The sequence below is a fragment of the Indicator indicator genome, chromosome 1, assembly GCF_027791375.1.
Source record: "Indicator indicator isolate 239-I01 chromosome 1, UM_Iind_1.1, whole genome shotgun sequence".
Lineage (NCBI taxonomy): Eukaryota > Metazoa > Chordata > Aves > Piciformes > Indicatoridae > Indicator > Indicator indicator.
This window is the reverse complement of record NC_072010.1, coordinates 24,030,568-24,055,067: the sequence shown is the minus strand read 5'-3', so window position 1 is coordinate 24,055,067 and position 24,500 is coordinate 24,030,568. Positions and strand designations below refer to the sequence as shown.

Here is a 24,500-nt window from a genome sequence, read left to right as displayed (position 1 = left end):
ACAGCTCTGGTACAGACTAGCATCTGATCTTTGTTCTACAAAAAGGAAAACTGATGGAAAGCTAATGAAGAAGTTATGCCAAAGAGCTTTGTTTTTCATAAACAAAGTCAAGAAAAACTGTGCACTACACAGCAAAAAAAAAATTCTACATCTTAAGGAATAAGCATTTAAAGAGCTAAGCTGATAAGCACATTTCATGAGGCTACAGGATTTATTTGACATGAATAAATCCTTGCAGAAGAAAAAAAACGTTGTTGCTAGGAAGGAAACAGATTGCACAGTAAAATTTTACACATACAGAAAAAGGACACGAGATCTAATAACACGAGGAAATAATAGGAAGTTATGCATGGAACACACATTTTCTAACTAAAAAACCAGGCTTGATCTTGATACTGTGGCAAAACCTTGCCATAAAGGTGAACTGTTATAGACATGTAAACAGAAGGGCATGAGAGAATGTAGCCCAACACTTCACTTAATCAGTTAAACCTTGTTAAAATGGCAATATCAAAAAATGAGTCATCTGATCAGTCCCAACTGGAAAGCAGCTTCCATGGTACAGAAACCATGACAGGAGAAAGAGGAGGAAACAGGGTTTTGAGATTAGAATCTAGAATTAGAGCAAGTAACCTGAAAGTTGAAGCAACAGATACATTATGGATTGCACTGCATTTATGGTATTCATTTTGAAAGACCTGAAGCAAATTAAGTCCTATGAGTATTCCACCTGAACACACATGAGTTTAAAAACCACTCAGTTGCAGTGAATAAGCAATCCTTCCACTATAACTTGTACAACATTATTAATACATCTAACAGGGAATAAAACAAGAGAGAAGTACTATACAGCCCAAGGAAAACCTAGACACATTTTCAGAGGTGTTTCCACGCTAGCCTGATAGTATTTAAAAATCTCTTTAAAGTGAGATATGGATGTCAGAATTCATTATGGGAAATAGTTTCAAACAGTAACAGAGAAATATTTAAAGAGGCTTTTGGACAGTAAAACTTCAGCTAGCTTCGCTCCAGCATCTGAAATCAGATGTGGAAGTAGAAAGTTAGGAAGAACTTCAGAGGATATTAATTCACCCAGAAAAGAAATGCATGTACCACTGGCAAAGAAAAGAAAGATATGGTTTACAAATTCCCTGAAAGCAGTCTCTCACAGATGGCCAAAACATGAGCAGGAACATTTGAGAACAGATCATTTCAGATAGGAATATGGTGATGGCTTAACATACATACATTAAAATTCAAGCAATCTAACTATACTTTTTTTTCCCCCCTCTCCAACGCTTTAACAAAGAAGTCTTCCATCTTACTGAAACAGCAAAATGCTGCCTTCAGTACAGCCTAGGTAATTAAAAAGAACAGTTTTAGTTAATACTCAACACATTGCTATGGAATATGCTTTTAAGCATGAACACAATCCTGACATCTACTGGTGACCAGAATTACAGATTAGTTTCACATGAAATAAATGTTTTAAGTACACAAAGAAAATAAATAGACAAATTACTTCTAAAGATTAATGTAAACATGAATGAGTGACTTAAACCATTTTAAAGCAATGTAGATATTCCATATGAAATAAAACCTACTCAAGGGAGAAGTACTCAGAGGTAGAACTCTCTGATTACAAAAGATTTTATCCCTCTCCCATAAACATGCCTATGTTCCTGCCTCACTGTGACTACTTTATATTTCCACTTACTGATCTTTTCATCATTCATATTCTGTAAATGTTACAGAAGTCAATTTTTTTTTTAACAACTGAAGCCATAATCCTCTCTGCACACATTTTATCTGAACGCTTGCTTCAATCCCAAAAAGGACTCTGAAAGAGCAGAACAAAGGCTGTTCACATGACTGATTTCATTAAAGGATTTAAAATTGCATTTAGAATGGCTTTGATTACAACAGGTTTGATAAGTTTGGATAAATGAAGTCTAAAACAGCCAGGAATCTGGTTTAGGCACTCCAAGGCCAAGACTTCTTTTTTTTTTTTTTTTTTTGCTTTACAACAAAGAACCTGGAAATGAAAAATAGGTCAAATAACCTCACAGCAAACTATTTCATATCATGGGATGTACGCCCCTCTTATTTTTATTAAATACAAAGAAAGTCAAGTTATGTACACTTTCAATTCAAATCTCTTGAAAAAAAAATCATCTCTCTAGGCTAACGCTTTGCAAGTAAAATTTTGTATTAGAGTTTTAAGTCAAAACCAGAGCTGTACAACATGCAGCTCCCAGGTGAGTATGGCCCACCAGGAGGTAAAAGGCAGAGTGCTCAGTGTGCAGGCCAGTGGCAGAACAAGGAGTAGTTAGGAAGGGTACTGCACCAGGGAGGAAATTAATACTGATGTGGGCGAGAGGAGTGTGGAAAAATTATTGCTGTAGGAAGTAGGGAATCCCATTAGGATTTTCATGCCCACACATATTTCTGCTCTACTGCCACATTGCTACAATTGTGCAATGGAATTCTGACAAAAATCAAGATTACAGCACCCTCATCAGCTCCAATAAAATACTCACCTAAAATCATTCTATTACTGAAATTATTGTATCTTTATGTTATAAAGTATCTTACTTTCTTTTTCAAAAAAAGCCACCACTACCATGCTGCATTCTTCAAAACCTTCCTCGTTGTCATGTTTGCATCAAATACCATCTAAACATAACCAGCTGTTGCACAGAAAAGGCATATAGTCCAAATTAAAATTATTTAGTGATAAATCACAGCATACAATCAGTAAATAAGTATTACAAGAATTTCAATGGGTATAAGCACACAGAAAGCAATTAGCAAAAGGAATAAAATGGATTTGAAAAAAAGACACAATAGGAAACCAACATTTTTAGTGGAATGCAGTAGAAGTATACACAACAATGTGCAATCTGTATTATCTAAACATACCTTTCCAAGATCTGCAGCCTGTTTTAAAATATCTCTTTTTAGATCTTCTGCTCTCTTGGAATGAAAAGAATTACTTTGGCTCTGGATGATAAATACAATTTCTTTTAATTCTGTGAACCAGAAAATAAGAAGATTTAAAGACAAAAGCAGTGATTTTCAGTTTTGCCTCAAAGTCACTGAGAAGCCACGTGTGTGGGAGGGGACACAGCAAGTTATTTCTTCAGTTACACAAACATTTCATGAAATAGTAAAAAAGCATAATCTAATACACACAAGAAATCCTAAACAGTCCTTTTAAGGATTAACATATAAAAATCACAACATGACTAGGAGATTTGCAGCAGCCAAGAAAATTACACTTGCAGTTAGCAGTAGCCACATTCATGAAGTTGCTTCTTCTCAAATACACCAGCACTTCTTGTTACCAGACTTACAAGGCCTTAGTCATCAACCAGCATCTCCCCCTCACTAGTCAATGCATGAACTCACTCAATAAAGATGGAGAGAGATACAGGTGAGACCAGTGAGGCAATACTTTCTTATCTAATAGGATAGCATCAACATCTCACGAGTGTCTTCAGTGTTTAAGGGCACCATAGTTAACTTCGAAAAGGAGAGGAGACTGATAATTATTTCTTTTAAAAATATTTAGTATTTTCTTTTAAAAGAAAATAACAAAGCAGCTTTGCAAACATTTATGACTAAAAGGAAATACTAAAAAACATAAGTAGGTGATAAGCAATACTTTAAAACACTCTGAAAACTAAGAAAAACAGGCAGATTTGACCCCATTCAGAAGCAGAACACAGCAGAGGATGAGAAGATGATTGGAAGAGGATAGATGTCCTTTTGAAAATTCTTTTAAGGTTTGACCTATGCTGTAAAACCCACCCAAGACCATAACTAAGTATCAGTCGAGGTATAAGATGAGGAGAACTACACAGCAGTGCAGCTTCTGCCAGAAAAGACTGAATTTTATGGACACTATAGAGAAAGTCTGCAGATGAGGAAACTTAGAATGTAACAGTTTAAGAGGTCCAAGTCAGTGATCAATGACTTACTGCATAGGAACAAAAGAAGTTAGTAGTGATGTTGTCCAGTGTTCAAGGAGATAAGAGGACTTGTGAGGATGGAGGGGGTTGAGAATTGGGTTTAAAATCCATCACTTGAGATGACAATCAGATCAAGCATAAGAAATAGCAGGTTCTAGTTACTTAAATCACGAGGGAACGTAGAAAAGGCTGCTGAATTAATGTCTACAGATGGCATCACTCCAAGACGAGACAGTATGAAAAGGAAAGAAATTTAAATCCCATGGGAGCTATACACAATATCAAAAAATGTGGAGAAGGAACAAAGTGCACACCAAAAAAATTATGCAGACAACAAAAAAACATAGGAGTCAGACCTCAGAAAAGCAGAACCTTTAAGACCACCATCATTAGCAACATATGAAAGCTGATAGAGAAAATAAAGTTCGAAAACCTCTATGAGAGCTTTCTGAGAATACCTTCTGGCATTGCACTGAAGTGAAGTTTTTTGAGATATAACAGGTATCAAACTGAACACAGGATGGAGGTTCATTGACTGAAAGCTGCCAGATTTTAGTACAAGCATTTATCTGTGAAGACAAGTATCCCAAAGACTGAGCACCTTAGAGAAAGCATTTGAAGCTTCTTGTCAGACAGCAGAGTATTTCAACACTTTTCATACTGCAGTTTCAATGCAGTATAAATCAAAGTTTTAAATCATGCAGTATCTATTTTTATAGTGTATTTCTTGCACAGCAGATCTAGATCAGTTAACCTAAAAGATCCTAGTGTCACATCAAGACCATGACCACCAGGTTAAAAATGCCGAATTGGCAAATAGAGTTGAATGAGTAAAGAACAGTGGAACAAGGATGGAGAATAAATGCCCAAAGAAGAGAAGTAGTCTCAAGGAAAGAGTAAAATTGAGTACATGAAGGAGGATGACAAGAAAATCAGTGGCAACAACAAAAAAAAAGCATTAATTTCAAACATCTTCTCTAAGATTATGAGATTACCACTACCAGGATCTGAGGATTAATTGCATTTGTTCCTCTGGATAAGTACTTGCAAATTCAGACCCATGACAGCTCAAAGCTGCAGTTAAATGTTTCTCTACTTTTCCCCTGATATACTTTTCCCTCCACTTCTTATCTTGTTCACTAAGACAGACTCTGAAAATGTCAAATTTTGTGAAGTTCCTAGTGGAGTATTGCTGTAAATACCAGTTTTGGCTTCACATTTTCCTGGTGTTCTAAATAAACTGTTTCAAACAAGTATGCACAGTAAAAAAAACTTCTGAAGAGCAGTTACTTGCTGTCTAGCAGAGTATCTACTAGATTTCCTGTGCAAAAATTAAACAGTGAAAAATTAAGATGACGCTTCATTGATGCTAATGAGATCAAAGGACTAAATCTACATATACAACACTGAAAATATCTCCAGAGATAAAAAGCAAAAACTACATTGCTTGATATAATCACTGATTTAGTATCAGTACATTTACAGATACACACATATCTGATTACACTCAATTTCATTTATGGTACATTCAACAACAACTGCAGTATCCTGCAACAGAGTATTTTCCACCTACATGGGTGTTGCTTCATTAATTCAATGGAAATAATTTTCTCTGCTACAGATAGGCACTTCAAAATAGTTCATAAGAACAAATATTCACTGGATTAAAATGTCAACAGAAAATAAGTATAATTTTAAACACCTAAACTGTTTTTCCAGTTGAGAAACAGTCAGCCAAGCACAACAAAGAATGGACTCTTTTGGAAGATTTAATATCCAAAGCAGTTACTGATATGCAGATACTTTGTATTTGTCTTGTTGTTTTCTTTTTTATTTCTTCAATAATCTCAAATGCTCATTGACTGGAAAGATACTGCAAGTTCATATTTAAAAATAATAATTGACGAACAGGAATTCTGAAACTTCCTGAGTCTTACCACAGCCATCACTAAACAGAATGGAACCTTAATTGACTTTTAATTAAGTTAATTAACAGTAACAAATATTTTAACAAGTAAGTATATATTGACCCTACCCAGAATACTCCTCCTTAGGAACTACCACCAAATCAGTTCAAAAGATGGCAATAGGGAAATCCCTATTAGCATTGCAGTATAATTAACGACCAGCACAAATGAACTACCTGTATAATTTTTTTATTATTTTTTGTGAAGCTTATTTCTCACAGAAGGCTTACTTCGTCAACTGAAAACAACTGAAAATTTTAAAACAAGCATTTCAGGAAACCCTCCCCATCCCACCAAACAAGGAAAAACGCTCCTAGGACACGATGATGACATTGCCTGTTAGCCTTTCTCTGCTACTCGGTAACGCATTCACCGAATGCAAGAAACCCAAATTCTCATCTCTGAGACAGTTTGGGTCTGAATGTAAGTCTTTGGCATTCCAAGTCACTCTTTTAATTTCCAGACTGCAAGTATATTCTGAAATGCATTTTCCCCATTCTCTTCTCTTGTTCTAGAAATAGGGAAGAATGAAAATTACTCCTGAGCTTCCACCTAAGTCTTCTGAAACAGTGGGTATCTAAAAACACATCTCTGACTCACTGATTGCTTAAACGCGTCATCAAAATGTAGAACAGGCATCAACAGAACAGACAGAATACCATTATGACTTGTATACTGCCCTGCAGTATGTATGACATTGTCCAAACCATTTCCACATGAACTATAGCTATGACTTTAAAACAACCAGGATGCAGTTTGAGTGTCTAACAGGTAGAAGAATGCCACTGACATCTTCTGTCAATGGCACTTGAACCTGGTTCCTCTTTTCTTTGAGTTTTTCTTTCATAAGAGTGTTTAAGGCTAAATGGAGTATTTTCATAATGAAACTCCAGGGAGAGAGTACAAAAGGTCTCATTATTTATTCTGACAATAATTAAACTGCAGAAGCACTGGTGCTTTAACTCACAACACAGAGACTCTACTGAGTAGGTAAGAAAGCAGCTTCCAACTTGAGTTTTAAAACAATTACACCACTTGTATATTTTGTAGGCCTTCCTCTCTTTTTATGCCAACTCTAAAATCAACCTGAAACTCCAGATTAGAATTTTTTAGTTCTTATATTTTGAGCAGATTATTGCAGCCTACTATAAAGCTTCCATGGTTAAAACTTGAGGCAAGTCTTTTCTCATGCTAAGAACAATAATTTGCAAATGTGGTTATATAGCTTCTGAGGTCTTTCTGAATTAAAGGCAGTGCATACATATTGAATCATAGAATTGTTCAGGCTGGAAAGGACCTTCATGATCATTGAGCCCAACCATTAATTTAACACTACAAATTCCACTGCTAAACCATGTACCTAACCACCGTGTCTACAAGTCTTTTAAACACCTCCAGGGATGATGATCCAACTGCTTCCTTGGGAAGCCTTTTCCAGTACTTGACAGCCCTATCAGTGAAGAAATTTTTCCTCATGTCCAACCTAAACCTCCTCTGGCACAACTTGAGGCATTCCTCAATAAATATATATATCTCCTTAGACAAGACAGATAGCTAGCCAGCCAGACACACAATCTCATCTGTGTGTACATGCTTATTTATTTATCATATATGCCATAAGCATTGGAATGACTTACTTATCTACAGCCTGCAGCTTGCTAACTTAAAGTCATCCTAACTTCAAACACTCTCTCAGCACAGTTTGAGCACTTTCAATATTTGTTTTCCAAATTTTACCAAACTTGCTAATATTTAAAATAAAAAAATTTAAAATCCATTCCAAACGTGCAACATTTTTACTACTTCTTGAAATTAGAATGGTATCAAGTTGAAAGTATCCAGTTATTCCTCAAACTGCACACTTTCATAGCTTTTCAATAAAGTATGTTGCTTACGTCTTCAGAACTGAGGATGTGTCTTAAAGCTTACTTAAAAAGAAAAATAAATTCAACTACACATTTACTCTCAATCTAATGAAAAAATTTATTTAAACCTTTCATATTATTCTCACCTTTCCACCCAAATTTCCCTCATTAATTCCTAAAGAGCCTAGTTAAAGTGCAGAACTAGGCCAGACAGGATATTAAAAGGATATAACTGCAAAAAATTCTTTTGATCCTTTGAGAATATTGCAAGTATCTGCAGATAAGAGGAAGTATAACATCACTATATTTGCAAGAATCAAATCAAAGGAAAAAAACCCTCAAGACTACTTTGTTCTTCTTTTCTCATTTAACATACACGCTAAAAAAAAAAAAAGAAAAAAAAAAGGAAGAAAAACCTCAAACGTCTCACACCACAGCTAGTAGATACTCTTGTGGTGAAGGAATGACACAGCATACCTTGGATCTCAAGTCACCCTCTAGGCATGCTCCTCTCCAGAAACTGCAGAAGAACCTAGAGAACTCATGCTCCCAAGCTCAATGTTTCCTTGAGTTCATAAAGAAGGCAAAATCATTGTACACTAGGCCTGAAATTGCCAGTGCCTTGCTTCAAGAGATTTGTTATTGTTATTTAAAAATTCTAAAGACTGAAAAAACTGCTGGTCAGCACTGTAGCCTAGCATTTGGGGACAAATACATCCACTAATAGAGCATCTCTGCATCCACCTGAAAAGCAAATGTTTTGCCATGGAGGGGCAATGATGACCCCAGCACTGGAAGGTTTCATCACTGACCTTCTGGCTGGGCTATAACATATTCATGCATGGAACACTTTACACATCAGCAAATCCAGAAAGCTACATCACGTTCTGGGTAGACAAAGCAAGCTTGGAAACATTAAGTTCAGTCTTCTATCACACTTGTTTTCCCAGTGACTAGGATATCAAGATGTTGACATCTATCTTCAAAGGCTTGACTAAGGACAATTAGAAAGATCTCAGAAATGAAAACTACAGATGGTTACTTTACTTCCTTGGTATAAAGGTGCTGTTTAATTATAAAAGACAAAGAACTTTCTTATATAACAGTTTGAAAAAGAAGAATGAAAAATTACAATAGCTTTATTCTATCTTTCAAGTTATTCCTCGATTTTACCCACAGAAATGAATTAAAAGAGACTTTAAAAAAATCCTAAAACTCTTTAGGGAGAGACAGAATGTCATTTAAAAAAAAATAAAAGAACAGAAGAAATGACATATTACGTGAGACCACTGGTCCATCTAGTGTAGTATACTGTCTTTAACAGCAGCAATAGGAAACACTATTTAGAGACATCACAAGACCACTTTCTCCAGTACCCCTCGTACTCTAGAACAGCACTGACAACTATTGTATTAGAAAAAGCCAGAAGATACATTGCTATCTATAGTCCATACATATATATCTATAGTCCCTACATTTATGGACTTGTCCCCACTTGAAACTGTTGGTATGGTCTGCTTCTACAGCCTCCTGTGGCATCGAGTTTCTAAATTTTGCTGCCTGCTGCATAAAATACACTGTAACATCCCCAAATACAGCTTTCCTAAGTACTAAGATTATATTAAAACTTGTGAAAACTGAGCACTTGCAAAAGGGGGGGAAAAAAGGACTGTCAATACCTCCCTGGGCGCTTTATGAAGTGAGACACAGCAGGTCTGCTGGGAGTGATAAAAGCAGCATCCAGCACCTGGCTGTGCTATGATATTCCACAGGAAGAGATGAAAGGACACAAAGAAGAAGTGGACTTTGTTTCACACCAGGTAAGGAAGGGTAAACATGGAAACAGAGTAATAAAGCTTCTGCAGAATAGTTCTGACCTTTCAGTGGTAAAATAGAAGATAATGGGACAAAGGCCTTAATTATTTTCCACAAGTGGTTATCTGTTTTAAGGATACGGCCTGCAGCTACATCCAAATGAAAAAGTCAATAAACAAGCAAAACCCAGATCTTCTCAGCACTATTCTAAGTTCTGTTAGCAACTCCACTAAAAGCATGTTAAGTTTCCCAGTGTTGATCATTGATGTCAGAATGAACTCACAACTACTCAGAAACAGCTACAACAGAGACATGGTTAGGCTGGTTCTGCAGAGGAAGCAGACCCAGGAGCACAAGGTTTAGGAAAGTACTGAAACAGTCCAAGCTACTTTAAGAATTGAACTGCTGTAGTATAGCATAGGCAGTGCAGAGATTGCAAGTCCTTATCTCAGGTCTGCAAACGATTTGCTGGAAGGACATCAGACTTATTTTCGGAAAAGTCAGTAGCCTGCAGAATTTTATTCTCATAATTTATTTCATGTGTCCAATAAAAAATTATTTTACCAGTCAGTGTCCTATTAATGTTTCTTAAATGCTTGCTTCTAGATATTACAAAGTTACTACAAGCTGTTACAAGTAATTTACAATAATAAATTCAATAATAATGTATTAAGAATACCATGAGAGTGGTAAAATTCAGTTTCATGTTCAATTTTTACTGCAGCAACTACAAAGTATCATGAAATTTGATTTCATAGTGTACTACAAAAAGTGATGCATTACTTTCATAATGCAAGTGCACATTTTCAGGAAAATGCTTAGCTACAGGAATTGCAAATACAAAGATCAAGAAACTTCTGCTTGGTAAGACAAAGCAGTTGAGAATCAGCAATTCCCTAACAATGCTGTTGAGCACTTCAGCACTGTTCAGTCACTCCTCAAAGCATAACTGTATTTTATTTATACTAAAAAGGCAGCCAAAATGAAAACAAAAAGAGACTACACAGTACTCACCTCCACTTATTTTACTAATTGTTCCACTTTTTTTTGACTTCTAGAATAAAGGAGAAAAAACAAAATAAGGATACACACAAAAACTCAAATACTTCTATAATGAGACACAGGAAGTCAAAGCTTTCATCAGATTCTAAGTTCATACATAAACGTTTTAACTTGAGAACTAGTAAGAAAACTAAAGTAAACAGGTTCTCATCATCAAGAATTGAACATAGTCTACATGAGTGTATATTATTAATTAGACAATACTGTAAAAGTATAAAAATGAAAAATAAAAAAATGAGAGACAATGCTTTTCCATCACTCAGTTTATACCAGAGATCTTTAACTGCTAACAATGTTTGTTGTGTCTTCTTTTTCTCTTTTTTAAATGGAATATGGAAGTCTATAATACAAACACACCTGCTGAACATGTAAAAAAAAAAACCCAACCACACTCTCACTCACTTGATCCACTATCAAGCATCTAAGGAAACAATTCTTAAAGAAAGACTCAAAGGTAATTATATCAAGACAAATAAAACTGAACAGATTATTGTACATAACATGACTACACTAGGATTTACTCCTGTATCACAGACAGTTGTGATGGAATTTTAACAGATTGATGAGGAACAGACAATGGTGACATTGAATCTGCATCCTTAATCAGGAACCAGGACAAACAAAAGTATCTTAGAAGCATATTCAGTTGTTTCTAAAGAATAGGGGCTGGGTGAAAAGGTGTTTAAGAACTGCTGATTTGTAGAGAAATAGGGATGGGGAAACAGTACTGTGCTTCCTACAAAAATTGTAGGAAAGAAAAATGGAGCCTTCATTTATCACGCAATTTCTCCCTGGTAGTAGCACCTCATTGCTTTGGTTTCTCCACATGTAAAATCAAGATCATCTTTAATAATCGTGTAAGACTGTTGTAGGATTTATCTTGGTTCAAATGTTTAAGACCTTCAGATGGAAATGCCATATAAGGCACTCCTCAGCTTGCATATAATTTTCACAGCCTTGTGACATAATTCCTATTTATAAAATCGTCCTTTTTTTTTCTCTCCCATTTGAAAAAAAAAATAAAAATTATCATTTCCATCTAATCCTTTTAGTCCTACTTGCATCAGATGATCTCTCCCTCTGTCCAGGTCTGACTTTCACCCTGAAATGCATAAGCTGCAACATTCTTGGTAGCCATCTGTAAAACCTTTTCAGGAATGACTGCATTGCATCCATGCTTATGAACCTTTCTTGATGACTGGGTGAATAAAGTTTTAAAAAATTATATAAGACTAGGTAATTTTGATGACTATATACAGTACTGCCTTCTTACAGCATTAAAGTCAGCACGTTCTAAGTAAAACTGTATCATAAACAATATAGGAAGATTAATTTCTAGGCAAACAAAAAAGGATGTGTTTTAACAAGTCAAGGTTTACAATTACCTTTATTAAAACACAACACAATTGTTGCCTGTTGCATTCCTGTTAACATAAAGGGAAAAAAAATAGTATTCTGGCCTGAAGAGTTCTAGGAGGCACCTCTTGACTTCATATGAGGGAAGGTTTTGAAACTCTGAAGCAGTAGGAAAACCTCACAAATTATGGCTTTGGTTGGAAGGGACCTTAGAGATCATTTACTCCAACCTCCCTGCCTCAGGCAGGAACACCTCTCAAATGAGAATGATAACATTAAACAGATAGATTGAGAGAATAATGGAATTTGACTAACAGCAACTTATGACTAATGAAAACAGAATGACATTACATAGTCTCCCAGATACACTGCATCAGATCAGCATTTTGCTGGGATCTTTATTTGTGAAAATTACTGTAGACATAGCAATCATCATCATACCCAAAAATTATTTAGAAACACGTTATCTCTGACCATACTTCTATTGCATTTGATATGAGATCACTAGATCCAAGTGGCAGTTATAGGTTCTAACTCTTGATTCAGCCAGTACTTTTGCTTGATTTCCTTCCCTGAATCTCTTTTATACATACACAAATGTGTTATAAAAATATAGATGTAAATAAATTGCTAGACAGAAGTCTGTTAAAGGACATACATATTTTCTCACTTAGCTATTATGCTGTTTAACAGTAAAGCTAGCTCTGACCAATTTCTGTTAATTTGAAATTTCATATGCAAGCTTTACTTGAGCAGTGACTTGGGTAGTAGTATCTAATTACACTAATATAGCAGACAGTAGCAGCCATTTCCCTCTCAGTGTATTATATATTTAACAAAACCAAGAAAAAAGGAAAACCTGTCTCTGAACTAATCAAAGTAAGCTACTTAGAAACTGTTTTCAAAAGCAGTAACACTATCAACTTGTGGGAGCTAAACAAAACTGCTCTTTTTTTTTAACTGCTTCTAATGCACTCTTCAGCTGATCTTGGAAAAAAAGAAAATAAATTGTTTCCCAAATTACAATTTTATTCCACAATGTGACCCCAAGACTTTAATTCTTTTAATAATAATGCCAATGTAAGTCAGAAAATCCAGTGTTAAGAAAGAAATAAAAAATTGTGTTTATTCTAAGACTACATAGATCCAGTTAAGATCTCAGTAACACTACAAGAGTAGTGCTACATATAACTTATGTCCTATTAAAGGTCTCTTATATGCCACACAGAACAGAAAGATATCATATAACATTTAGTACCATTAAAGTCAATGATCAAATATTCAATGTCACAGATGTCAAGCTTTCTGCTCAGTTCTCTTCTGGATGATTTTCTAATGTTTCTAAAATGTTCCGCTCCAACAATTAAAATTTACTACCTGCAGCACAGGGAGTTCAGTCTCATCTTCTGCACCTTCAGGAACTACACTTACAGCAAAAGCTGCAAGAAAAAAGGAGAGTTTTTTCATATTATAGGAGCCGATCTTCACACCTGACAAAGTTCTACGGCAAAAAAACAAAACCACACCACGTTTAGGCAGATTTTCACATTAAATGATAGTCTGTTACTAATAATCTTTATCAACATACAACAGTCTGTTCTTACAGAACTAATACATTCCCATATCTTAGTCTTACATATTCTTATATATTAGTCTTATATAATTTTTTAAAATATTCACCATATTAGCCTTGAGAAGAGAAGACTGAGAGGGGATCTGATCAATGTCTATAAATATCTGACAGGTGAGCGTCAAGTGGAGGGGGCCAGGCTCTTTTCGGTGGTTCATAGTGATAAGACAAAGAACAATGGGCTCAAACTTGAACATAGAAGATTTCACCTCAACATAAGGAGAAACTTCTTTACAGTGAGGGTGACGGATCACTGGAACAGGCTCCCCAAGGTGCTTGTAGAGGCTCCTTCTCTGGAGACTTTCAAAACCCACCTGAATGCATTCCTGTGCAGACTACCCTAAGAGATCCTGCTCCAGCAGGGGGGTTGGACCTGATGATCTCTTGAGGTCCCTTCCAACCTCTGATATACTGTGGTACTGTGATGTATCACTGACAAGATCACTCTTTGTTGTGAAGCTTATCTTGGCTTCAAGGTAAATAAATCCCATGTTTAAAAAAAAAAACAGTAATTCACTTGACAAGAACATAATGTGTTATATCATGTGGAAGACCTGCATTCCACTCTTTGGGTTAAAATGTGGATTAGCAAAGCTGCACTTGGAACAACAGGGACTGGCAGCAGCTGGTAGAAATTCGTATCAAACTTGAAGATGGCTGTCACACGCTCTGCACGCCATCTCTGAACAACACTTAAACTTGTTAATGTATAAAAGACCCAAACAAACACTCAGAAAAAGAAGAGAGATGCTAAAGAGCTAATGTGCACAGACCTATCATTATGTTAAATCTTTTACATCTTTTACACTGACACCATCCTATGCATACACTCCTCTTTGTAAGAAGCCTTTTTCATAAAGGTACAAAGAAGATGGAAATGAAAGTAAATTCTGGTAAGCTGGAGGAACTCAAGGTAGTACTCATCATGGTCAAATAGATGTGTTATTTTTTAACTAGGGCAGAAAAAAAAATCAACAGATTCAAGTGGAGTGTTTTATTGCAAATTTAAATTATTTACTGTTTGAAATTGATTTCAAACTGAATTGCGAACAACTCAATTCCTCTGGCACGCTAGAAACCTGGAATGTAGGAAAGCAGGGAGACGAGACTGTGCAAAGCCTGTGGTGCTCCATCTCTGATTTCCTATATCCCTATGCTCTTTCAGCTGGAGACTAAATTTCAAGTTTCACAATAACATCTCAGGTCCTGAGTAACTTTAATCTCAAAACACACCACTAAGATGTAGATATCCCAAAATCATTCTAAAACAGTTGACTCATGTTGACCACAGCCACACTTCAATATGGCACTTAGCCAAGAAGAAGAAATTTCCTAGTGTACAACTAGGAGCGTGCCTCCCTCAGCACTGTCCTCAAGTAAACATTTGTGATGGTTTTGAAGACTGTCAATTTTCCTCACAAAGTTTGATCAGAGAAAGTGAAAGGATGTAAATAAATCACTATTGGGTGTAAGAAAGCAAAATAATGATTATTCTAAACACTTCCACTGGAGAGAGAGAAATGTTTAAGAGCCAGTACTCAAAACAAGATATGGGACAGTGGGGCAGTCGGGCAGTCTCGCAGTCCGTCTTCTCTCAGTCTGCTTGCTTCTTCTTTTCTGGCTGAAGATAACACACCTACTGACCTTCACAAGCTCAGTCTAACGAACCTCTCTCTGCTTCTTGGCTTTCCTCCCTTTTGCCTGCTCGGGGGGTGGGGGCGTGGGGAGAGGGAGGAAAAAGAAAAACAGCCCCCTCCCTTTTGAGGGGCCCAAAGGGCTTGGTTTGTTTTCTTTTTTGTTGATTGTACATATTTGCAAATGTTATGAATAGTGTATATTTGTATATATTAATTGCATTTCATCATAGATTGTAGTTCTGTAAATAGAGTTTCATTTGCTTCCAGACTGAGCTAGCCTGGTTATTGTGGGTGTGGGAGGGGGATTTCAGCTCTCACACTGTGACAACGTTCTGTGGTTCTAGTTCCAAAATGGAGAGAATACTTCAATTGATCAATTATATTCCTTGCCAACAGCATGTTCTGATCATTTTCCTCCTCTTCCAACGTAACAATACTTAGAGCTCCTAATAAGGAATATCTTCCCCTATACAAATCAGATCCACATCTACTTGGCACAATCCTAATTACAAGATCAACGTGAAACACCCTTACTCCAGGAAATGTATTAATTACCCTGAAGAAGTACGACTTCATAAATTCAGCTTATTTGCACAATGGAATGTAAGTAAAATTTTCATGACTTTCAGTTTTAAACATGCAGCTGAGCAAGAGCGCACGAGACCTGAAACAGCCATCATCGACAAGACATGCTGCCTCTCTCACCATAACATTGAATAACCCCTATCACACTGCTTCTAAGGTTTATGAAATATTAATGCACATGATCCTTGAAACGCACAGATAACCTGGGGAAAAATAAAAAAACAAACCCAAAACTGTTCCATACTATGCCTGAGAGGACAGAAATCTCTTTGGGGAATTATTTTAACAATCTACTTCATCTTTGTGCTATATAACAATGGAATTGTTGAGGTTGGAAAGGGTCCCTGAAGATCATCTAGTTCAGCCCCCCTTAGAGCAGGATGCCCAGGACCTTGTCAAGTTTTGAGTATTTCCTAGGACAGAGACTTAAATTCTCCAAGCAGCCTCTTCCACTATCCAATCTCTCTTAGAGTAAAAAACCCACAATGCTACTTATATCTAAATGGAATTTCCTGTATTTCAGTTTGCGCCAGCTACCTCACGTCCTGTTAGGCACCACAGAGTCTGGCTCAGTCTTTTACACTGCCCCTCATCAGGTATTTACACATGTTGGTAATACAGTCCCCAGATGGCAACTTCTCCAAGCTGAACATCTCCAGCTCCTTCAGCTCCAACCAATAATAATCTTCATGGTCCTTTGCTGTACTCCCTCCAATACGTCCATGTCTCTCTTCTACTGGGGAGGCCCAGACCTGCACACAGCACAGCAGGCACGTCTCACCAGTGCTGAGCAAAGGGAAAAAGATCACCTGCCCTGACCTGCTGAAAACACTAATGCAACCCTGGAGGCTACTGGCAACCTTTGCCACATCAGCATACTGCTGGTTCATGGTCAGTTTGTTGCCCACCAGGACCTTCTCTACAAAGCTGTTTTCAGTGTGTCCCTGATGTGCACTGCTGTATGAGGTGACTCCTCACCAGGGGCAGGGCTTACCATTTCCCTTCATTGAACTTGGTTTTCCAAGTTACCTGTTTGCCAATTTCTTCAACCTTCTGAAGTTCCTCTGAACAGCAGCACAACCAGCTGGTGCACAAACTCTCCTGCCCATTTGGTATCCTCTGCAAACTTGCTGAGGGTACAGTTTATCCCATTGTCTAAGTCATTACTAAAGAGGCTAAACACCTCTTATCAATGCCTGGTGTGCTCCATGACACTGATCAGAGCCTGTGAACCCAACAAGTCAGACAGTTTTCTAACCACCTCACTGTCCAAACATCTAGCCCACACTCCATCAGTTTGTGTATGACATTATAGGAGACAGCACTGCCCTCCTTACTCAAGTTGAGATAACATCCACCACTTTGCCCACGTTCACAAAGGCTGTCACCTCATCACAGAAATCTTTTGGGTTTGCCAAGCATGACTTTTCCCAGTTACCTTCTTGTCCTTCCTCTTTGTCTTGTCCTTCCTTATTTGGTAACAGCATTCAAGACTGCTCCACCACTTTTCCAGGCACTGAGGTGACACTGACTAACCTATAGCTTCCCCAGAATCTCTTCCTTGCCCTCCTTGAAGACATGGGTGACATTTGATCTTTTCTAGTCTTCAGAAATCTCCCCCAGTCAACATGGCGCTTCCAAGATTACCAACAGTGGCACTGACATTGTTAAGCCCCAACACCCCTATCAGGGCCACTGGACTTCTGTTTATCTATTTGGTTTAAATACTCCCTAAACTGGTCTCCTCCAGTGAGAGTCACTCTTCTTTACTCCAGACTTTTACTTGAAATTCAGGGGCCTGAGATTATTGTAGGCAGGTCTTTCCTACCTGCATGTCTGCACTCTCAGTGGCTCCATCAGTGTCTCTTGAGATGACCTGGCCTCTTTCCATCTCCTGAGTGCTTCCTTTTTATGTCTGTTCCACCATGAGCTCCTTGTTCGTGTATATGGGCCTCCTGTGACCTTTGCTTGCCTTTCTGAATGTGGGGATGGACCACTTGAGCTTCTAAGTGGTGAACCTTGAAAATGACCACCTCCTTTATTGCCTTTCCATACTGTTGAGGGCAGTGGTAGATTGAATATGCTTGACTAAAAATTATTTTTGTTGTAACTGCCCTTTCACAGTGCACCTTCAACATTCATATAGATCACTTATGAAACAAACCAGTATCTGTGATGAACACTAAAGTCTCTATACCTTATTCCTAATTCCCACCAATTTCAGCCATGCAGCTTCCTCTTTTTTCCAATAAATAAATGTATTAAAATTACTCAGTATCTTTCACATTAAATATTCCAGGAAAACTTTACAGCTAATACATTTTAATGATAAGAACTGCTCACACTATTTTCAAACTACTGAAGAACCACTGACTGAACAGACTAGCAGACCCCTGAACACATCTCAAAAAAGACTCAAGAATCTTCACCCAATGCCTTTCAGTCAGACTGTGTGAATTTATTCTATCAACAAATATGCCACAGCCCCTCTAGCCCCTTATTAGCAAATCTATTATGCACACATAATTTGATACAAACAAAGCAGTCTTCAGAGGTAAATTGCAACGCATTTCTGGGGTAAATTCAAATCTAACTGACATATAGCCAAAGCTGTTCTGGCTCAGTAACCTGGTTTCTCAGTCTGGAAATAAATATCCTCTTCTGAGGATTTACTGTGAAAAGGGCAGCATGAGAACATGGCAAATCTAGCTGGCATAGACTTATCAGCAAAGGGGCCAAAGGGTAGGTAGGAAATACGGTGCCTGGGCACAAGAGGACATTTCTAAGATTAATTCATCCACCCACAATTCACTCTCAAGAAGTTTCTGAAAAAGGTGTGCCCAGGACTGGACCACAGGTGGAAAAATTCTAACTACAAACACAGCTCATGACCAGATCAGTTGTACAACGCAGGTAGAAACTGTAAACTGGCAAGGATATATTTTTCTTGTGTGTAAATTACACATGCACAAAGAGGGATGACTTGTGTCTGAGAACTATCACAGATGTTACTATCTCCACCACAGGAAATCAGAGGATCTCATCTCAACATGAGAAAAATTTTTTTTACTGTGAGGGTGATGGAGCACTGCCCAGAGAGACTGTGGAGTTTCCTTCTCTAGAGATCTTCAAAACCCACCTGGATGCCTTCCTGTGTGACCTGCCCTAAGTGGTTCTGCTTTGCAGGGCGGTTGGACTCAATGATCGCTGGAGGTCGCTTCCAACCGCTAGCATTCGATGATTCTACTATAACACAAAAGTAACTTTTCATGTTCAAACGTCAGTATTCAGAAAACTGCCAACACATTCCTTCCAGTATAGAACTGCCTAAGACACACATTGATCCCTGGAGCTAGAGGTACCTTTGCTAAATCCAGAATTTCCTCTAGCCCCTTTGAGATTTTTGATGCAGTGCAAGTATACGTCAGGTGGACCACTAACTTACCATGAAAAGCACAGAGAACTTACGTTGCAAGAAGAAAGAGATTAGCTGATAAAAATTCAAACTGTGTAGGCACCACAGTAAGCAAAAAGGCTAGGGCAGTTAACTGCATGATTTCTTGTAAACGAAGCTACTTATAGCAAAGGAAACCAGCAAGACATTGTCTTAGGTGCAACACGTAATTGTCTGTTTGTCACTTCATTATTTAAGGCTTTGTGTACTTTTAAGTTTGTTAAGCCAAGTAGCTATTTGCATAACTGACACAAGGAGACAGAAGTGGAATGATCAATTGCCAGTCCTCTCCTCCTTTTGCTAAATCCTCAAGATTTAGCAAAGGTAGGAAAAAAAGGAAAGACATTTAAGAAATACTTGAAAGCTCTTTATTTTTATTACTCTGGACCAAAATCCACTGGAAAAAAACTAGACAACATTGTAGATCTATTCAAAACCTGGAAATTTAACCAGAGAATGTAATATAAGCAGCTTCAATTCCTATTTATTTTTCTCAAGCGTTCCATTATTCTCACTAAAATTTAGGTGGGTAAACAGACTTGCTTATAACGCTAGAAAGTAAACCTCAGTAATTTATTTTTATTGTTCAGCAGCTGAACTGCAGGAATAGATGGCAACAATTTTTTAGGAAAATTGATGGAAATACTCTAGTATTAAAATACAATATACTGTATAAATATATGTAATGATATAGTACCACAATATAAACGCAGAACTAATCTTTGCTTAGTAGTAGGAGGTAGTACTTCCAAATGTTTACAATTGTATGTTCTTTAAGTTCCAAAGATGTTAAAAACTGACGAGTTAATTCTTCTGCTTTCACAGACAAAATCCATTTGGGGCAGAAAGGCAACACTGCTATTATCTTCCTCTTTTATGATCTGCTCCGAGGCTGACTGACCCCGAGAGTCATTTCAATCACCTTACCTGGCTGTGGGTCAGTTTAAAAGAGCTACCGAAAAAGTCATAATTCTATGACTTACATATAGCAAAACCAAGACTAAAAATAATCACTTCAAGTAATGAAAGCTACCGATTATGTTGTATGCAGTAAACAAAACATTTAAAATGGCATTTCTTTGTACTTGTAACTATAATGTAATGAAAGGCCTATTTTTTTCTTGGGGGTTGGCTGGGCTTTCTCCCACTCGGAAGTTTTCAAAGAACACGAGATCATATGGATTGACATGATTCCAGAGAAAATCTGCACTGATGCTGTCACTCAAAGAGACAGAACCTTTCATAATGAGACAGCCTTGGAGCAGTAGCAAGCAAAATAAATTACTTGCACCTGTTTGTGTGCAAGCTTTTATAGTATTTCTTCATTGTTGCTACCCTATCAGCACCATAACCCCTGGTCTAGCCAGGTAAGAATGAAGACTTACAGATTATCAGCCCAAAATGGGGAAAGAGCACAGGAGGGAGAAAGAGGATGGAGTGCTGCAAGCAGATTTCCAGTAGCTTTTCACAAAAGCAACTAATTTCATTTCTTCACTAAATTTCTTAAAGCTAATTGCACATATAGGAACAGGGCAGCTTAAACCACCCCTATGAGACACTGAAACGTCTGAGTGAGTGCTGCATACACCAGTATCTTTAGAAAAGGAAAACAAACAGTAGAAGAAAAAGCATCATCATTATTTCCTCTGATTGTCCAAACAAAATCATCTGAATAAATTTTCCCATTCTGCAAGCTGCCACCTGCAAGCTGCAATTTATGAAATGACTTAACTACCAACAGACAAGCTGTTTTCTTCTGTGAAATGCAATCCAAATTATTTCTGCTCTGCAAGAGCAAAGCTGATTTGCAAACTTACTATCTTGGCCATCTCAAAAGCATGGGGTATTTAAGAAAAAAAATGGGCTTTACTCTACAAGGATATTTTAAAAACTACAAGAAAGCCATGGCACTGCAGTAAGCTTCAGAGGAACAAATTCTATGCAAGCATTCATCAAGACCTACTAAACAAAATAGAATTGCAAGAAGCAAGAACTCAAGTTTCTCCATTTCTGCCTTTTATCTGAACATATGTACAAGAAATATGAAAAAAAAAGAGAAGGTGCTATTCTCTCTTATTACAATCTCTTCAAGGTTAGAAGTGCTACAGTACCTTGCTGAAGCACTGGAGCAAAACTCACTGTGGAAAGAATGAAATGTAGCTTTATGAGGTAATAGGACTCCTTCAAAACCCAAAGTGCATAGTGAAAAGTATTTTATAGAAGAAAAATCAAAATATCACAGCTCTAGTTTGCTGAAAACAGGATTTATTTCTACCAGGTTTCCCGTGCAGGATTTTGATCCACAAGCCATAGTGACAGAAGACAATGAAATCCAAAGCTTCAGAACTGACAAGCTTACCCTATAGAGATGGAAGCATTCAGGTACAAAAATGATGAGAACAGATCTGAACATTTATTTTTTTCTGTCACACTCAGAGCAACAGCTCCAAACTCCAAGAGCCTGTAGCTTTTCAACTGCTCCCACCTGACTAGACACATTAAAAACACCCCTGAAATACAGCATTATATTTGTTTTCCTCCATGCTGACGTTTTAATTAGGCGGTTTTACCTTTCCATCTCCTTGGGCATCACCCGGTCAGGAAGGCGCTATTTCGAACAAGAGTACAAGTGGCTTCCTGGTGGGTTTTAGCTAGTTTAAACAACATTGTCTTGACCTAGGCAGCTAGCCCCATCATGACCAGTTTTCACCGCCAGAGCCCTCCCCTGCCCTGCAGTGGCCCGAGGGTAAGGGCTGGCCTCTCGACCCCACGGACCGCCGCGGAGCCCAAAGGGCGCGAAACGGGTCCGGCGCCGGGGCCGGCCGTCAGCGGCACCTCCGAGTCGGGGCCGCTGAGGGGAGCCTGCACTGCCCAGATCGCGCTCCAGCTCAGCTCAGTAACAAACTTCGGGGGACGGGGCACCTCCCGCACGGTTCCTCTCACGGGGCGGGACAGAAGGGTGAGGAAGCGCCAGCGGCGGCTCCAGTGACCCCGAGCTCTCCAGCTCTGTCCTGTGCCCTCCTCCCTCTCATCACCTCCGCGGAGGGGCCGAACGTCCCGGGTCTCCTCCCTTCACCTCGCCATGGCGGCCCGGCCCAGCCCGGCTCCCGGCCACTCACCCGGGGTGCGGAGCGGCGGGAGAAGGAAGAAAAGGTGGGTGCACGCGGCGAAAAGGAGCCAGCGGCTGCAACCGGGCTCCCGAGACATCTTGGCAACGGCCGCCAAGCCCTACGGCAGGGGAAGGAGAACACGGGCACGGTGCGCCCGCCGTCCACTTCTGCCGCAGAAGCACGGCCGAGCGGCCTCCAGCTGGGTGGCGGTGCCGCCGCCGCCAGCCCGCCCTCCTCTCCTCCCCTCTCCTCCTCTTCCCTCCCCCCTGCCAGGGCCCGGCAAGACCGGACGCCAGTGCCGGGAAGAGGAGGTGGCGCGGGGCCTGCGGCGCCCTCTGGCGGACAGCAGCGGGAAAGGCGGCGCCCTGCAGCTCCGCGTCTTCCGGCAGGCTCTGGCTCGCTGCGGCCTGCAGGTGGCGCCCGACAGCCGCTCCGTGGGCTCCCAGCCCTCTTAGGCCGCACTCACGGACTGTCCGTTCCCCAGGAGTATCCGGAGCCTGCAGCCTTACATACGTCCGTGTTCGGTTTTGGCATCCTTACTACAGGAAAGACATTAAGATGCTGGAGCCAGAGAAGGGCAGCAAAGCTGGTGAGGGCTCTGGAGAACAGATCTTATGAGGAGTGGATGAAGGAGTTTAGTCTGGAAAAAAAGGCTCTCTACAACTACCTGAAACGAGGTTGTGTTGAAGTGGGTGTTGATCTCTTCTCCCTAGTAACAAAATGTTCTCAAGTTGCACCAGGAGAGGTTTAGATTGGATATTAGAAGAAACTTCTTCATGGACAGGGTTATCGAACACTAGATTATGCTCCCCAGGATGGTGATGGAGTCCTCATCCCTGGAGGTGTTTACAAGATACATAGATGTGGGTTAGCACCAAACTTGATAGATAGTGGTTGGACTCAATGAAGGTGTTTTCCAGATGAAGTGATTCTGTCATCTAAATGGCCAACCTAAAATAAATCCAAGTAAGCACAGCTCTCTGTAGTCATGGTTGATCATCCATCATGGTACCAAAACCAGTAATGTCACTAAGTCTTAACGCTAAATTATTAACTCCATGGAAAGTCCTAGGTTGTTCAGTTCAGACAAAAGAGAGTTGTTTGGTTATTAACTTAATCTTTCTCCTCTCACAAACAAATTTAAATATTGTCAGTCAAATAATTACCACCCCAACCTTTTGCTAAAAGCTAAGCAACATTTTGGTTTCTCACAAATAGAAATTTCACTGCAGCACCCTTCCTAGAAATATGGAACTCTATGTTCTGTAAACCCTGATGTTCTCCAACTGTTAACAAAAAACAACACTCAAGTGTTTTAAGTCTCATATTTGGGCCTTAAAGTCTTACATTTTCTCAAATTCTATTCAATGTATAAACTCAGATTGTATTTGTTATTCTAACTACTCCACTGAGAATTTCCATCTCAGGAAGGATGAAGATCATGACCTTTCTGGTAAGGGACATGGGCAGAACACCAGCAAGCTTTCCTTCCTTTTACAGTATTACATAAATCTTACATTCGTAAGTTTCACTTCTCAGTTGCTGTTTCACTTCTCAGACTACCCAGGGAGGCTATGAATACAAAGAAATTCTATCAGATGTATGTACATAATATTTATTTTATCCTGGTAGGACATCTTTTTAGATACTAAATAAAATTACAGAATCACAGATTGGTAGGGGTTGGAAGGGACCTTTGGAGATCATATAAGCAACCCCATCTGCTAATGCAGGTTTGCATAGATCAAATTGCACAGAAACACATCTAAGTGGGGTTTAAAAGTTGCCAAAGGAGACTCCACAGCCTCTCCAGACAGCCTGTTCCAGTGCTCCATCACCCTCAAAGTAAAGAAGCTTTTCTTTATGTTCAAATGAAATCTGTGTTGTAGCTTGTACCCACTTCCCTTTGTCCACCACTGAGAAAAGCCCAGCCCCATCCACCCTTTAGATTTATAAGATCCCCTCTTGGTCTTCTCTTTTCCAGGCTAAAGAGCCTCCCTTGTATGAGAGATGTTCCAGGGCCTAATCATGTTTGTGGCCTTCTA

The 24,500-nt window shown here is 38.8% G+C and overlaps 1 protein-coding gene across 1 annotated transcript in view; it reads right to left on the bottom strand.

Moving 5' to 3' along the window:
• Nucleotides 1–22,552, bottom strand: part of B3GLCT (beta 3-glucosyltransferase) — a 52,902-nt gene extending 30,350 nt beyond the window's left edge. The window contains exons 1-4 of the mRNA XM_054387087.1: nucleotides 22,465–22,552; nucleotides 13,417–13,478; nucleotides 10,636–10,675; nucleotides 2,923–3,032 (exon numbers count right to left, since the gene is read on the bottom strand). Coding sequence (XP_054243062.1) covers nucleotides 2,923–3,032; nucleotides 10,636–10,675; nucleotides 13,417–13,478; nucleotides 22,465–22,552 — 300 coding nt within the window. The remainder of the gene's footprint in view (nucleotides 1–2,922; nucleotides 3,033–10,635; nucleotides 10,676–13,416; nucleotides 13,479–22,464) is intronic.
• Between the last annotated feature and the right edge of the window lie 1,948 nt (nucleotides 22,553–24,500).